Genomic DNA, 16,018 nt, shown 5'->3' with positions numbered 1-16,018 from the left:
AATAAATACCGGCTAATCTTGGTCGCATTTTTTCGAAAAATTCATGTATTTCCTTTTATTTTTAAAAGCGTTAAAAGTAAGGTTTCAAAGTGTAATTTCTTTTAATAAGTAGTATTGCCTAATCGAATATTAAAAACAATGTTCTTCCCCGACGGGCACGCCGTCGGGAACATTTGCTGAACTTTGTCATTTTTGGCTTAAAATATGAGCAGTAAAATAAGGAAAAAGTGCTTATGAAATATTTATTTTGGGTAAATAACTGCAAAAAATACTTGTTTTGATAGAAAATGACAAAATCTGAATGTTTGTGACAAAAAAAGACAACATCTGTTCGTCCGTCTGTACGTAATTAAAGATAAAAGCTGTATTTCCGTACTTTTCCGTACGGAAAATGTCCGTGTTTTTCATTAACTTCAAATAATTGTAGAATGTTCCAAACACAAGATATTTTAATGAAATAACTTTTATAAATTAAATTCAAACATTGTCTAAACGGATATGTAACTTGTATAATTTTACCGCCGACGGTTTATTCGGAGGACCGTCTCAAAATGTTTCTGTTTTCGTGAAAATATGCATACTATGTACATATATTAAATAGAGGGGTGGTCCTTGTCTGAGAAGCCATATCTTCATAACCTGATGTCCGATTTTAATAAATGTACCTTGTTGCAAAAGACAAGTTAGTACCTAGAGAAAAGAGGTCACGTCAGGTTCGATCCCGGTCGGCTAGGGGTCAAGGTCATAGGTCAAATTCCGGTAATATTCTCAAAATATGAACTTGTCAGAGCAGTCAAGACGGTCCTAAAAAGCCAAGCACTACCTTCACTGAGTCCAATGACACCATTAAAGCAATTCTCACGGCTCCCCGGGTCGGGTTAGCTTAGTCTTGGCCAGCACCCTACCGCATATAACAAGTTTGATATTTTTTGATACTCATCCAAACCCGCGACACGCGACATACGATACGACATTAGGAAAATGTCGCTTCGTGTTGTCGAGCGCATGTTGTTTGATAATGATGCCGTCGCGTTTGCAGGGTCGACATACGACAACGCGAAGTGACGTCGCAACATTACGAAGAGACATAGCGACAATGCGATATGACGCTCGACAATGCGAAGTGACATCGCGATATATCGTGCTTTAGAAAGGCGACATTTCAAAGTGGATATCGCGACATTGTCATTTGGGATTATCGCCGTCGTTTGCGTAGAGAGGGGAGGGCGGTCACCCATTTCAGGGGTGGGGGTGGTTGAATGGGGTCACACCGAGTTTCAAGACCGATTTTCTTTGTAAAATGTAAGAATCAAAAGGGGGATTGATCCACAATGCCCCACTGCCAGGCTCTGGGTCCGTGCATGTAAAGAATTGAGTTATCCCATACGGCTAATAGGAAACTTCTCGCATCATGATATCTTAGATCTGAAATTGTCTGATACTTCAGAAGAATTGTCCGTCTTACTAGTACCGTTTTATGTTTATAATTAAAACGCAACTATGGTATAATTGAAGTGTCAGACAAAAACGGATTGTTTATATCTGGAACTGAAAATAAAATGTTCACAAAATTATAATCGCGCGACAGAATTTTTAAAAGTTGTATGAAATATCTTCAAAAACTTATATGATGCTCCGTTGTTTTGTGTTTTGGATGGCCATTTGAATATATCCAAACACACGGCTGCCGTAGTAGTTACCATACAGTGTCAGTAAGTGATCTATAACCGACTTATAGTTAAAAGGCCCCGTTTCATTTTCCTGACGTTGAATCTCCGTCTCAAGTAAACTAAACCACGCTTTCTTAAGTTTCTTGGATAGGTTTTGCTGTTCTTTTTTTTTGGCTAAAAGGACATTAAAAAATAATGACAACTGTGCTGGAACATAACACACAGTCTGTGCACACGCTTCAAATTTTTGTTCACTTCTATCCACTTCCGCAGTGGTGAACACTGCAGAGCAGTCTTCCTTTGATATGGTCTTAAGTAACTGTAAAATGCACCCTCATCCACGCATTTTGTGATGGATGAGGGACATTATAGGCCGAGCATGTATAGATAGCATGACAGTATCTGCATTAAGCTAGTGAAGCGCGCTTTAAATAAAAAAAAAACTTCCATCGTCGCGCACCGTAAACAGGAAGTAAACCCCTGCTGATCTCATTAATCAAAGTTTTACTTTGTTGACAGAAACGTTAAGCTTGAAAAGCCACAGATATATCTCAAACTGTAAAAACAGCTAATAGTAAAAACAAATGGAGGGTCTCTACATGCTCGGCCTCCGGCTTCATTCCAATAATGTCCAAAATGCTTGAATGAGGGAGCATTATTTTCATAAAGCCTTCGGCTTTCACATGTATATATAGCATCTTGAAAGTTTGTCAACAGTGTGGTAATAAAAAGTAAAAAGTAAGACTCAAAGTCACCATAAATTGTTATGGATTTAATATGATAACCCACAAAATAAGACAAGGCACTTGCAAACAAAGAACCAAACAGTTCAGCAAACTATTAGAGTCTATATAGAAACAACTGTCCAAAAAACTGTTCATCTAGTGAGCTATTTATTTTAACACTGGGAAAAGACTGCATCAGCAAAACACAGTCAAGTTATCTTCAGTTTCAGTTGATCTATAATAAAACTTGTAAAAGGTTTTATCATTTTTCCAGTCTGGTGTATCTAAAATTGTTTTTAAAGTACACTTTCCATGAGCTTTAAAACCACAGGCTGAAATGTAAGAATGAGCCTTATAAATATCAGTATTAATGCCTGATAGATCGAGAACAGTTTTCAACCATCTTGCAATGCTACTAGTAGTCACTGATTTATATGTCACATACGAAACCAGAAGCTGCTTAGTTTTTCTCAAGTTCTTAGTAACACGTATGTAATGAAGTAAAGCATGCATAAGACATAATTTCTTGTCATCAAAGTGTTTCAAATTCAACACAAAACTGTTTGAACGCCCTGATCGTGTTGTCTTCGACAGATTTGGGTCCGAATTCCCAACAGGCATATAATCCAAATTCATAGATACAATAGTCTGAGCTCTGGGTGCACAAGAAAGGGCAATTAAAGCTGTAAGCTTCAAAGCTAACATCTTCAATGGAAACACAGTTTTTAGATAACTTAATACCAGAGTCACGTTGATTTATATCTCACCTTAGGAGGGCTTATATGAAACATATCTTTCATAAACCTTGAAATAAGGAAAGTTTTAGAACACCGACTTTTTCCAAAAAAAAATGTTTGTAAAGGCATACTTTTATGTAAATTTAGAACTGAATATGTCGTTTTGCTAAAAAATTAGAAAAACAGATAATTTATCACGTCAACTTCAGACGTATGAAAGGGATCCTTAGATTATTGCAAACGCCAAAGACACCATCGTTTCCATGCCGTTACATACTGTTTTCTTGTTCCTTTCTGCCACCATTGTTAGACAACTTCGATAGCTCCGTGTGAAAATCCTCGACAAAGCATGACCTTCCCAATAGAACGACTCCGGCCATCTTCAAACTTTTCGAGAGAGGATGTTTGTTTCCATTGTGCGGAAGCGTCAACAAATCTGCGTGTCTCGGCAACCTGACCTGAAAATCAACAATATTAACCAATAAAAGAGGAAACAATTTGGAGATTTCCAAAAAGGCACAATACGAAGAGCTCTCTCAACCTGATTATCTACAATTTTGTTTATAACTTTACTCAACATGTTAAAAGGTGGAAAGACATATGGCAACATATCATACCAAGAAAAGGTAAAGGCAGCATGAAAACTCGCTTCAGGCTCAGAAAACTATAACACAAAGCTTTCTAGCTGCTTATTGAGTCTTGACGCAAAGAGATCAATGCTTGACAAGAAGAAATGGCTACATAAACGTTTGAAAATATCTGGTTTTAACATCCACTCAGTGGAATCCGAAACATTTCTTGAATAATACTACTATTTAGTCTGCTAAAACATTATCTGAGCCAGAAATATGAACAGCAGAAATAAAGATATTTCTATCTAAACACCATGCCTATATTTCAAAAGCTAAACTGTCCATTTCTAAGGATGCCATACCACCCATGTCATTCACGTACGACACTGCTGTAACCTTGTCAAACTGAACCTGAATATGGGTATCAGAAAGATCTCTGTACATGGCCTTATGTGATAAGAAAATGGTTAACAGTTCTAAATAGTTTGTGTGTAATGTAGCCTCTTCAAATGACCAGCGACTTTGTGCAAACTTTTCTAACTCTATATTGTAGCAACCCCATCCTAGCTGAGACGCATCAGTTCTACACTGAATTGAATTTTATCTGGTTTTATTCTTTTACCATTTTTCCCGACAACCTGGTCAATCCACCGTTATAACTTATGTTTTATTTCCCCTTACAGCTGAACAGTGTTCTCAAAATCACCAGACAGCCCTTAACATACGATTGTGACTCTTTCCAAACATCTATAATGCATTTGTGCTTCCAAAACAACATAAAATGCATTGATGGCAAGTCCAATAATTGAAGATCTCTAACAACAATTAGGTTTTGTGTAACAATCTCTTTTCTTTGCAAATGATCTTAGTATTTTTTTTTCTACTGTAAGGAAAACTTTAAACTCTACCGAGTCTAACAGACATCCAAAGAATACAATCCTCTGAACTGGGATAAGCACAGATTTTTTCTTGTTAATTGTGAACCCTAAAGACGACAGTGTGTCACACATAAGTACTGTATTTTTACCTATAAACTATTTTATCTTTTTTCATATTGAGAGAATCGTCAATATAATATAAATATCTCACACATTGTTGTCTTAATCAAGCATAAATTGGTTTTAAATGTTTTGTGAACACTTTTGGGGCTGAACTTAAACCAAATGGTAAACAAACAAATTTCCAGAGAATATGATTCCATTCAAATTTTATTTTTTTTTATAGTCTTTACAAATGGGTACTGAGAAATATGCAGGTGTGAAAAAACTCTTTTTGAATCAAATCAACTTTAAAATGTTTTTGTTTGAAATGTTAATATTTGACAAATTTGTTCGGATTTTTTCAGATTGATAATTGGCCGAAATTTCCCGTTTGATTTTGGCGCAACAAAAATGTTCGAAATAAATTGATTTACTTACTGATATGAAGGAATGATCGCACCTTTTTTACTTAATTCCAAAATTTCATTTTCATTAACCACTCCTCTCTTGGGAAGAAAAACCAATTTCTGAGGGAGTACTATAATAAAAGGGTCTCTGCACAAATTCAATTTTATACCCTGTTATGCCTTCTAAAATCTAAGCATCAATAGTAAAAGTTTTCAAAACATCTGAAAATATTTCGACTTACCTACCTGAGGTAAATCTTGTTCCATATCTACTCGTTTGGGGCACTTGCAGAGGTCATAGTGGCCGAGGCACGTCTACGTCCTCTGGAACTTGGCCTAAAACACCCACTGCCTCAGGAGGACTAATAATCCTGTTGATAGGATCCTCGAAAATTCCCATAATTACTGTATGTATGATATGCGTGTCTACCTCTTCGAGTACTGCGAAGACCAGTTCTACCCCTATATGGTATGTAATCATACCTAGACAAGGCTATGGGAGATTGTATATCATCACGATCAATTTCAATTATCAAATTTGGCCGTACATTTTTATCATAAATAAACTCATTATAGTCTGGAACAAAATTAGACTCATTCTCAACTAAACTAATCTTTTGGTTTTTAGACTTACACTCAACAAAATGCCTAATCGGTCACTTTATAATGTATTACTATTTTGTTAATAATACACGTATTCAAACGAAATTTCACATACAGACATTTGAATAGGTACTGCAGCTAGTAATTTATTTATTTTTTGCGACTCGCGGCCAAATTAATCGCATTAGGCAATTTGACCAATACTGCATATTTTGCACGTGCAGGGCATGTGCATCAACATTCACGTGTTCGTTTAAACTTTTGCATTACTGACGAATGTCCTACTAGAAAAACACATATCATGGTGAAATTGAACAAGAGCAACGCGATCGAGCTGCCGGAATGTTGCTAACCGGGACACATTTACGACACGTGTGTAATTATATTTGCACAAAAGAAATTTTATATAATTTGTTCGTAGCTGTTACTTTGAAGGTTGTTTCCATTTTTAACCTTATTTCCGTTTACAAGAACCTTCAATCGTTGGTTATCTACCAACCGCGCCCTTTTGGCGAATTTAACTCGAGTACAATTCATTGAAGTGACCGATTTTGATTATTGTTGTAAAATTCCGACAGCCCAGGCTCGTTACTTTTGAGTCAATTTCACGATATTATGTGTTTTTCTAGTAGGACATTCGTCAGCGATGCCAACAGTGTTCATTAACATGTGCATATTGGTGCACATTCCCTGCACGTGCAAAATATGCAATATTGGTCAAAACGCCTAATGCGGTTATGTTTGGCCGTGAGTCGGCTAAAAGTAAAACAATAATTAGTTGCAGTACTTATTCAAATGTCGGTATGTGAAATTTCTTGTAAATACATGCATTATTAACAAAATAGTAATACAATATAAACTGATCGATTAGGAATTTTGTTGAGTTTAGTTTTTTTGCTCACTGCCACTGGATTCACATCCAATTTTTCACGCAACACATTTACATCAGCAGCTGACTAACTGCCAAAGTCTATGCCTGAAGAAGAGGAATTTTTCTTAGTCTTTTTTCGACTTACTCGAGCTTTTAGCTTGATTTTTTTCCTACATTTCTGGGTGCTTTTTTTTCGGAGCTTCTTGTGTTTTGGCAACATTTTTAGATAGTTTTTTTAACATTAGTAGTAGAAGGACCCAAATCAGAGGTATGTTTTTCTTCATTTGCCCCCACATTAGGACAGTCAAAACTCGAAAACTCGGTAACATCAATGTCCGACACCACATTAAATATTGACCTCGTTGAAAATTGACCCCACGAGTCCTTTTTCAACGTTGAGAACTGACCCGCCAACATTTCAACATTAAATTTTGATCAAAAGGTCGTTGAAAACTGATCAGTCGTTAAATTTTGATCAGTCATTGGGTCACTTTTTAACGGTTAGTTAAGGGATACCTCTGTAAATTTTAGTGATATCTCTTTAACACAAAGAGATGTATTTTTACGTATAAAGATATCTCTTTATGTTAAAGTATGGAAGCGTCCTAGTGCCCAGTTTGAAATATTTTTATCTCATAATTAGGAGTTACTAAGTCCTAATAACGAGATAGTAGAATTAGGACATAATAACTTCTAATTATGAGATAAAAATATTACAGTATCATCTAACCTTTGATCAGTTTTAATTTTTGTATAATATCAAATTTAATGCACCAACTATTCTTGTAAATACTTATTATATGTAATTTTACGAATGTCTATAATATACCTTTTTAAATTCGTTTATAGAATTTACAGATATGTACGGGAGAGCATTAGTGCCAGGTGCGTTTTATTTATTAACTCGAAATTTCGAGTAAGATAACTCAAAATTTCGAGTTAGTATCTCGAATTTCGAGTTAATATCTCGAAATTTCGAATTAAGTTAAGAACACGAAATTTCGACTTGGTATCTTGCCCTTTTATCCACAAAATTTGAACGTCTATCCGTCTGTCAAAGGCCAAAAATGTAATGGACGGCTTTTGACTCTTAGAAGTTGAATCATCTATCTACACATCCATATATTGTACCCAACATGTAGGGACTTGAACATATACTACCATACATCAATATATGACCTACCATAGCCTCTAAGCTACTCCAGATTTCAAACTGTATCCAGGTTATATACCTTCATTTACATTTCAGGTGGTAGGGGCTCGAACTAGGCCGAAAACATTCCAGATATGGTCAAAATAGTGAAATATTAAGTTTGAATACTTCCCGGTCACCTTCTATGACCTCTCTTCATAATCTAGATCTGTCCAGGTATCCGATCTTGGTCAAACTCATAACTACACGTTTATGTAGGGTATGTCTATATTTCATTGCCATATGGGCTCAAACTAGGTCGAAAACCTTCCAGACTTAAACATGGTTTAGTTAATACTAATTTGTTTTAGCTCAATTGTGATAAAATCTTCAAGCTGATTGGAATCACTCTCAAATCCGCTTCCTGGAAAAACCAGTACTGGTGTCATATGAGAAGTCATGGTCTTGACCCCAGTGGGGCTCGAACCCACGACCCCTGGATTGAACTTAAAGAGTGATATTTTTGCGAGCAAACGCTGCTCGGTCATAAAATAATATGACATTGTAGGGCTACCCGATGGATACACCAGGTACCTAATCTTGGCCAGGACCTATACATCAACGTAAACTATACGTAACTCGAGTTTCGAGTTAATAAATAATATACCCCTCGCACTAATGCTCTTCCGTAGATATGGGTTTTAGATACAGTCACTTACAATTCTGTTTAGAATGACCACATGTTTTAATGGTTTTATATGGCGTGTATAAATTGTAAATGCGGATGAGACATTAAAGGCGTACGCTAGAATTCCCTGTATATGAGATGGGCGAAAATTTTCCCAATAACAGAATTTCTTTAAACTTTGGATATTTAAGGACAATCATCTAAGAAACAAAAAAATGCAATAAAAATCATAGGTCACCGGATTCGAAAAAGAGTTATCTGCCCTTGAAAACGTCATTTTTGGGGGAAATGCCATTTTGAAGGGCAGATAACTCTTTTTCGATACCGGTGACCTATGGTTTTTATTGCATTTTTTTTGTTTCTTAGATGATTGTTCTTCAATACCCAAAGTTTGAAGAAATTCTGTTATTGGGAAAATTATCGCACCAAATTCTAGCATACGTCCTTAATAAACTATAAATCCACTGACACTAGGACGCTTCCATATTAAAGCGATAGCTCTCTTGTGTAATAGGTATCTATTTTAGACGGGTTGCCATAGAAAAAAGTGTAACTGGCAGAAATGGTAAACCTATACTCGAGGAGATTATGTGGGACACGTGACTACTGATGGAAAGACACCTGATCTGTTTTTGTAAACCCCAAAATATTTTTTTTTTTTGCGTGTAAAAAAGGGCGCGTTTCTAAATACACCGGCGGCTTTGATGTTGTGCTTCATTGGCTGAACTAAGTCAAGTTTGAACTACATAAAAGATGCCGCAAAGAAAGATCAGAGACGCCAACGCCACGTAGGAAGCGACGTTTTATAACCAAAACGAGCGCCAAAGTGAAAACGTTTCACGTTCACATTAACACCTTGGTCTACAAGCACGGTGGAGGGTCTGGATGAAATAAAGACGTATATACAGTGACTCAAATCCACGACCTTTAAAGGGAAAGGGAATGCCTATTCATAAAACACACTGGTGAATATAAACACATTCCATTTAAAATCGCTATTTATATACCTTTAAAGGTCTCCATGCTTGGTCATTCAATAAGTGGCTTACTGTCTTTTTCAACAATTTATTTCGGTAGCAGTATTTGCTAGACGACAAATTAGCAATAATCTCATTCCAGTGTATAATTGCAAGACTGGTTCTCATAGTGTAATCAGAGTCATGCATTGTCCTTGACACATGTTAACCCTTATCATACTGAACACGATTGATTATGCCTTTGCGACCAGTGTAGATCATGATCTGCCCTGTTCGCCATTCAGTCAGTATCTTTTTGGTAACCACTCCTTTTAACAGTTAATGGTACTGTCCAAATTGAAAGATGGACAAGTTCACCGAAGAAATTCAGCAGGGTAAGGGGTAATAGTGTTTTTGAACGAATCCATGGCATAAACACAGTTTTGAGCATTTCTGTGAACATCTTGCGTGGCAAGTAACAGTTGCCGCGAAAAAGTACTTGTTTTGCACTACTATTTTGTGAATTTGTTAAAACAAGAGCTGTCTGTAAGACAGCGTGCTCGACTATTCGAATCTTTGACACAATGGAATTAACTATTACAATAAAACAAGGGTCATAATTTGTATTATATTCAAGCACGAGCTGTCCTCCTTTATCATTTTAATATGTTTGATTCCTGGGAAGACCTGTGTGATGTTTCAATCCAAATACATCAAGGGGTTACTGAGATATGATGGTATACTTGCACGCAAAGCCTAAACCAGATTCTTTTAAAGTCAAACAAGGGCCATAATCTGAATTATATTCAAGCTAGAATTGTCTAACTTAATTATTTTAATAGGGTTGACCACAGGAAAGGCTCTGGTGATGTTTCAATCCAATACATCAAGTGGTCAGTGATATATGGCCTTGATAGTAACTTGCACATTAAACCTTAACCAAGGCGTGACGCAGACGGCGACACCGACGCCAGGGCGAGTAGAAAAGCACTTCTTGTTCTTCGAATAGTCGAGCTAATAAAATGTATGACTGTATGAGTATAGCACTGAAGTTCTTTTTTCTTTTAACTGGTTGTTTTTAATTCATAAAATGTATCTTCATACGACACTAGTAATGGAAGAGCTGAAGAGCCTCAAATTTAGATACTTCACTGATTACAATAACAGGATTGTAACAGTTAACAGTGCCCAGTCGGATATGACATTCATTTATAAAGTAGATTTACACATATTTGTATCACTTGTGTATATCTGATTATAATCAGACAAAACGAAAGTATCTGTTTTCGTATTTGACGGGAGATATTGCCTAATGTATTTACTATAGACATAAAGAAAATTGTTCCGTTCTTAAAACGAAATACACTACCTCAGTCAAGTTTTCAGTTTTTGGTGAGCAATTTGGCAAGCTAATTGGAAAATTTTCTCTAGTTCATCATAGTTAAGTCAAATGAAACATAAAATGTATTCTTCAGAATTTTTCAGTTTTTGAAGAAATTATCCGATTGGGCACCTTTAACCCCCATGCTTTTCTCATGCAATGACCATACATTCCTTTCAGCGGAAAGTAGGACACTTTATGTCTGTAAGCGGTGATACGTTTTGTGTTTACAAGTCAGCGACCTTTACCATCTCGCAAGAAAACAGCATGTCAAATACGTCAGAGATAATGGTAACATGTAGAAGTTTCCGCAGTATATAATTCTGAAAGTTTCGGAATGTACGCAGTACTATCTCATTTCACCGAGTCTTAAACTGTGAATAGTTTGACTTGATCCACCCATAATATATTAGGCATTCGTATCAGTTATTGTTTTATTTTCGGTCATATAAAAGTGGTGTATCGTTATATTTAGAACCCATCGGTAATTTACATAGGGGTCATTCACAACGTTTAAAATTGACCTCCTGGGTCATTTCAACGTTACACCACCATTACATGACAGACCGATAAAACATTCAAGCACAAAACTTCTGTTCTTATAACTATATATATAATGCAAATTATCTATATATATATTCAATGTATCCGCGAGATCCAGTTAACTTTCAGAGAGAGAACATATAGCTTCTCTGGTCCCAATCAGTTAAAAAGACTAAAATGTCACTGCTGACTTGTGAGACATGAAAACAGAGATTTGAGTATATATATATGCAAATGTTGAACCAGTACGAATGTGTAGTACAATTCGGGCTCGTATATAAAGCAGCACCGAAACTAATCTTATTGGGTTAATGGACTTGCTGTGGCATGTGCGTGTTCGTTTGTGCTGCTAGGCGCTCTGCCGTAATTGGTCTGGATTATTGTGGTGGTGATTTAGTTCGTATAAATTCTCTCCTCTCTCTCTCTCTCTCTCTATATATATATATAAAAGAAAAACATCCAATGGGTTTCCTCTATCTGTATTTAGACAGAAATACAGATAGAGCAAACCCATTGGATATTTTTCTTTTTTATTTATTATATACTTGTCCAGGAGTAACTTTTAAAATTTCTATCATATATCCTGACGAAGCGTAAACGTATAACGGCCCTACAACGGATAATTCCAATGGAAATGACGTCAACGAAAACTCAGACATTTCCGCGCATTTCATGGAAATTTTATGACGTTGAGTGACAATGTATTAATTTATTAGTTTTACGCGTTTTAAGCTAGATTAGTGGTAGCGCATGTTTATTTCGTGTTTATAACATCTTCAGAATCCCTCGGAATACGTTGGTATCCTCGTATACCGGGAACGGGCACCAACCAATCCCTCAGGAGTCTGCAGATGTTATGGGTTTTAATTTCTATATCTGGCCAGTATCTGCAGAGTTATGGCAGATGGATCGCCAAATAATTATACGTATTATTAGCTTGTTGCGCGCTCGATTGTATAACTAAACGTTTATTGCTTACAGTCTTGAAAGAAATACAGAAATGTTAATCTCTGATCTGTATGGTTAGAGGCAAACTGCGGAAGATTATTGGATGCATTTATTAACGTTGAAATACGACCTGACTGTAGTTGATCAGTTTTCAACGATGGTCAAACTTTCACGCGTGGATGGATCATTAAATAACGGGTGGGGTCAATTTTCAACGTCGAAAATTCATCAGTCATCCGTTGAAAAAGGACCCATGGGGCCAATTTTCAACGGGGTCAATATTTAATGTTACACCGGCTCCATGTTTTCAGAGTTGGAGACTTCGTCCTCACTCACTCGCGCTCATACTTCCTACAGTATCTATTCTCGGCACTACGTACAGGAGCGAGCGCTAACCAGACCGGGCAATTCTACACTCTACACTTGCCAAATAATATTCTGAAAAAGAAAATATTTACTCGCGCATAAATAAAATCCACGTCTTCACTTCGCCAACGCAAAATGTCGAAATGAGATCAGTTGGGGTTTACTTCCTGTTCAAGGTGCGTGACGACGAAGTTTTTATCTAAGCGCGCCTCACTAGCCTAATGCAGATACAGGCATGCTTTCTATACATGTGAAAGCCGAAGGCATTATGAAAATAATACTACTCCCAAGTGTTTTATTTGATATTTAAATGTTTGCGCCCAGCCAACATTTGTTCAGCCTTGGAAAGAGGAAAAAGTCACAAGGACTTAGATCTTGTAAATAAGAGAATTTTTTTTTATTGATTTGCACCACTTTTTTTATCTCTCAGAAACTTTTGAAGGATGGCATATTTGTGAGCGGCAGCGTTGTCATGGATCAACTGGAGATCGCGAAGACCAGTCCTTAGTATGAGAGTCAGGCTTTAAATCGATAGGTGAAATAAATACTTATATGTTGAGACATGATTTAGACAAGCAACTGAACTGATACGGGACTATAAAAAGTCCAGATGCGGTCGTCTAATTAGCAGCTTTTTCCTTCATTGACAATTTTTAGTTTTGTGATTGACATTATATATAGAGAGAGAACACAATACGCTTTTATAGATTTTCTTATTTTCTTTTATTAAAACGTAATGTGTTTTAGTACAAGATTATCAACAAATGAACGAATGACATTCAGATCATAATATTGTCAAGTACGGATCTAAATGGTTGTAACAAATTTGAGATTTCAAACATAGAGGTAACAAATACGGAATCTTTTCATACCAGATTTGTCCAGCAGCCACATGTTCCGCAGCATTCACAATTTGACAAACAGTCTATCGTAGAATTATTTTCCATTATAATGTCTTACCATCTGCAATTAAAATACAAAATTTTATACTTAATCATGACTATTTAATTGAAGGGCATAATGGCACTTAATGTATACGAAAAGTCTAAAATAATATTACTATCTTGCAAATATTGAAGTAGACTTACAAAGTAATGTATCTATATGAACAGTGTCATCTGCGTTTTTGTGTTCTTTATTAAGGCTATTCATTATGTAATGCAATACTTGCTAAAATTTAAGATGATAGTAGTCTGTATCCTGTAGTATCATCGAACTAAAATTACAAACAGTCTTCTGGAGGAGCCGCCATTATGGGCTACCGGTGACAACTAAAATGCAATTAAATACACGCCCCAGGATTACCTCATTCCCTTAATATGAAGTCTTGTCATTAACATCCACTGTCCTAAAGGTTAATCTCTGCAACAATTCGTTAAATACTCGTTCTTCCCTAGGTCTATTACCCAGTGTAATAGTCTTCTAACTGATATCCTATTTCGTACAACCAGTGAGCAGTAAGCCTAACAATAACCTGGCGTTTCACCTCTGTTTTTTTCTTTCTTTATATTATTAACACAATTTCTTGTCACTTTTATTTGGCCCAATTCGTTTTTTATTTCTACAAACAATGTTTGTGGTTTTGTCGTGCATTTTAGTGTCTGGGTTCCTAAAAACAGTTTGACAATGCGGCAAGATAGATGCACAGATTTTTGTTGAGATTCAAGATCGCACCTACACTTTCGAGCTCTTGATTGTGGAAAAAGACGATAAGTGCTTCTCACATGAAAGCATTTATCACCCAAATGTAGGTGTCAAACCCTCAGCGGTGAAAGGCAAGTTATACGAAGACAGACAGACAGATAGATAGATAGATAAAAGTTTCTTTTTGAAAACCCGTAACTCGCAAAGGCGGGTAAATAGGATTAATGAGGTAACACGGTAGTCGCATTTTCATGCGAAATATTTATACCCAGGATTGAAGAATGTGCAGTCGTTGTCCGGTCGCAGGCCGATATTGATTTTATCTTTACTTTCTGTTTATATCTGGGGTGAAGGCCATTTAACAGCTGATTAAAACTGTACATTTCGATTGGTGTATGACAATTTCCACAGGTTTCCGGATGGAGTAGATTATATTTTCTTAAGGGATGTGCAGATGATCTGAGCTGTATTGTTAGACAGTATAATCCGTTGCAAGGCTCCTGTGGAAATAGCTTGTAAAATGTCCTAAACCTGAACCCCCTGCGGCTGAGTTCGACTCTGCCACTCTGATACGGAATGATTTTCCGTAAACGATTTACAGTCAACTCGTCCCCTAGTCAACTCGTCCCTCAGTCAACTCTTCCTCATTTTCGGCACTTCGTATCCCTTGACGATTTTTAACTGAAAAATTTCCCGCCATCTTTCGCGTCCCCCCCCCCCCCCCCCCCCCCCCTCACACACCACACACACACACACTTTTCAGCCCCTCCTTTTTAGTCTAGTTTTCGGTCAAAGTTTCCTAGTTATGTGTTCTGTATGTCGTATGTAAAAGTACAGAGTGCATGCACGTTTCGTAGCTTAAACTGTGCATTGACTAATGCGGCCGTGTATCTTTTTAAAAGATACTTCTTGTTTAAACTTTCTTCGTTACAAGCTGTTTGGGTTTATTGTTTAGTTTATTGTCTGTTGATCCGTCCGCCAGTCTCTCAATAGATTAATTGGTTTCCGCTCAATACCTAGGAAATGCTTGGATCGTTAGTAGTCAAGATTAATAGGATCATTATCTGTGGTACTTAATCAATCCAGATTGTTTTGGGGATCAGAAGGTCAAATGCATTGGCGACCTTGAGATTGAAAACAGTTTTCGGTCAATAGTTAAAGAATGCTTTAGTCTACAGTCGTCACACTTCGTTAGATGATTGAATGTGGTATGTAAATACCCATCTTGTTTTGAGCGCCAGTAGGATATAGGTGAATTTCAAGAGCTCTTTGACCTACTGCCTAAAATTCACTTCATAGGATGACTGCCTGATCAACAGGTCAAAGTTCAAGGTAACACAGTGAGACTGAAAACGGTTTTTGGTGCTTTGTGCTTCCGAGAAATCTACCCTTATCTATTATCTTTAGGTCAACATCTTGAACACTTTTGAGTTTATGGCCATCACATTTCATAGAATGATTTCCTGTGGTCAAGTGTTGATCCCTATTATGTTTGGCTCCGTACCCAAGGGTAAAAGTCACATTGACATTTATATTGAAAAGGATTTTTGAGCAAAAACTTGTATAGACAAGTGAATATCAAGTAGTAGTGTACTGTTTAACAATAAAAAATCAAGGAAAAATACATTCTGAAGTATCTTATTTAAATTTTAGTATATCCTTTCGGCTACCATAGCAGACTAATACGTACCATAAAAACGGGGGTCGCTATTACCGCTATCATACACCGACTGACTACCGCAGACGCCTAAAACGTACCATCAAAACGAGGGTCCAGATTACCGACATCGTACAG

The 16,018-nt window shown here is 36.6% G+C and overlaps 1 protein-coding gene across 1 annotated transcript in view; it reads right to left on the bottom strand.

Moving 5' to 3' along the window:
- Positions 1-16,018, bottom strand: part of LOC128554021 (uncharacterized) — a 46,033-nt gene that overhangs the window by 10,030 nt on the left and 19,985 nt on the right. The window contains exon 2 of the mRNA XM_053535232.1: positions 13,452-13,542. Within this exon, the coding sequence (XP_053391207.1) occupies positions 13,452-13,526 (75 nt within the window). The 5' untranslated portion in view covers positions 13,527-13,542. The remainder of the gene's footprint in view (positions 1-13,451; positions 13,543-16,018) is intronic.

Source organism: Mercenaria mercenaria, unplaced genomic scaffold (assembly GCF_021730395.1).
Source record: "Mercenaria mercenaria strain notata unplaced genomic scaffold, MADL_Memer_1 contig_4651, whole genome shotgun sequence".
NCBI classification, from domain to species: domain Eukaryota; kingdom Metazoa; phylum Mollusca; class Bivalvia; order Venerida; family Veneridae; genus Mercenaria; species Mercenaria mercenaria.
The sequence above is the reverse complement of the archived record's forward strand: the minus strand, read 5'-3'. Positions and strand labels throughout refer to the sequence as shown.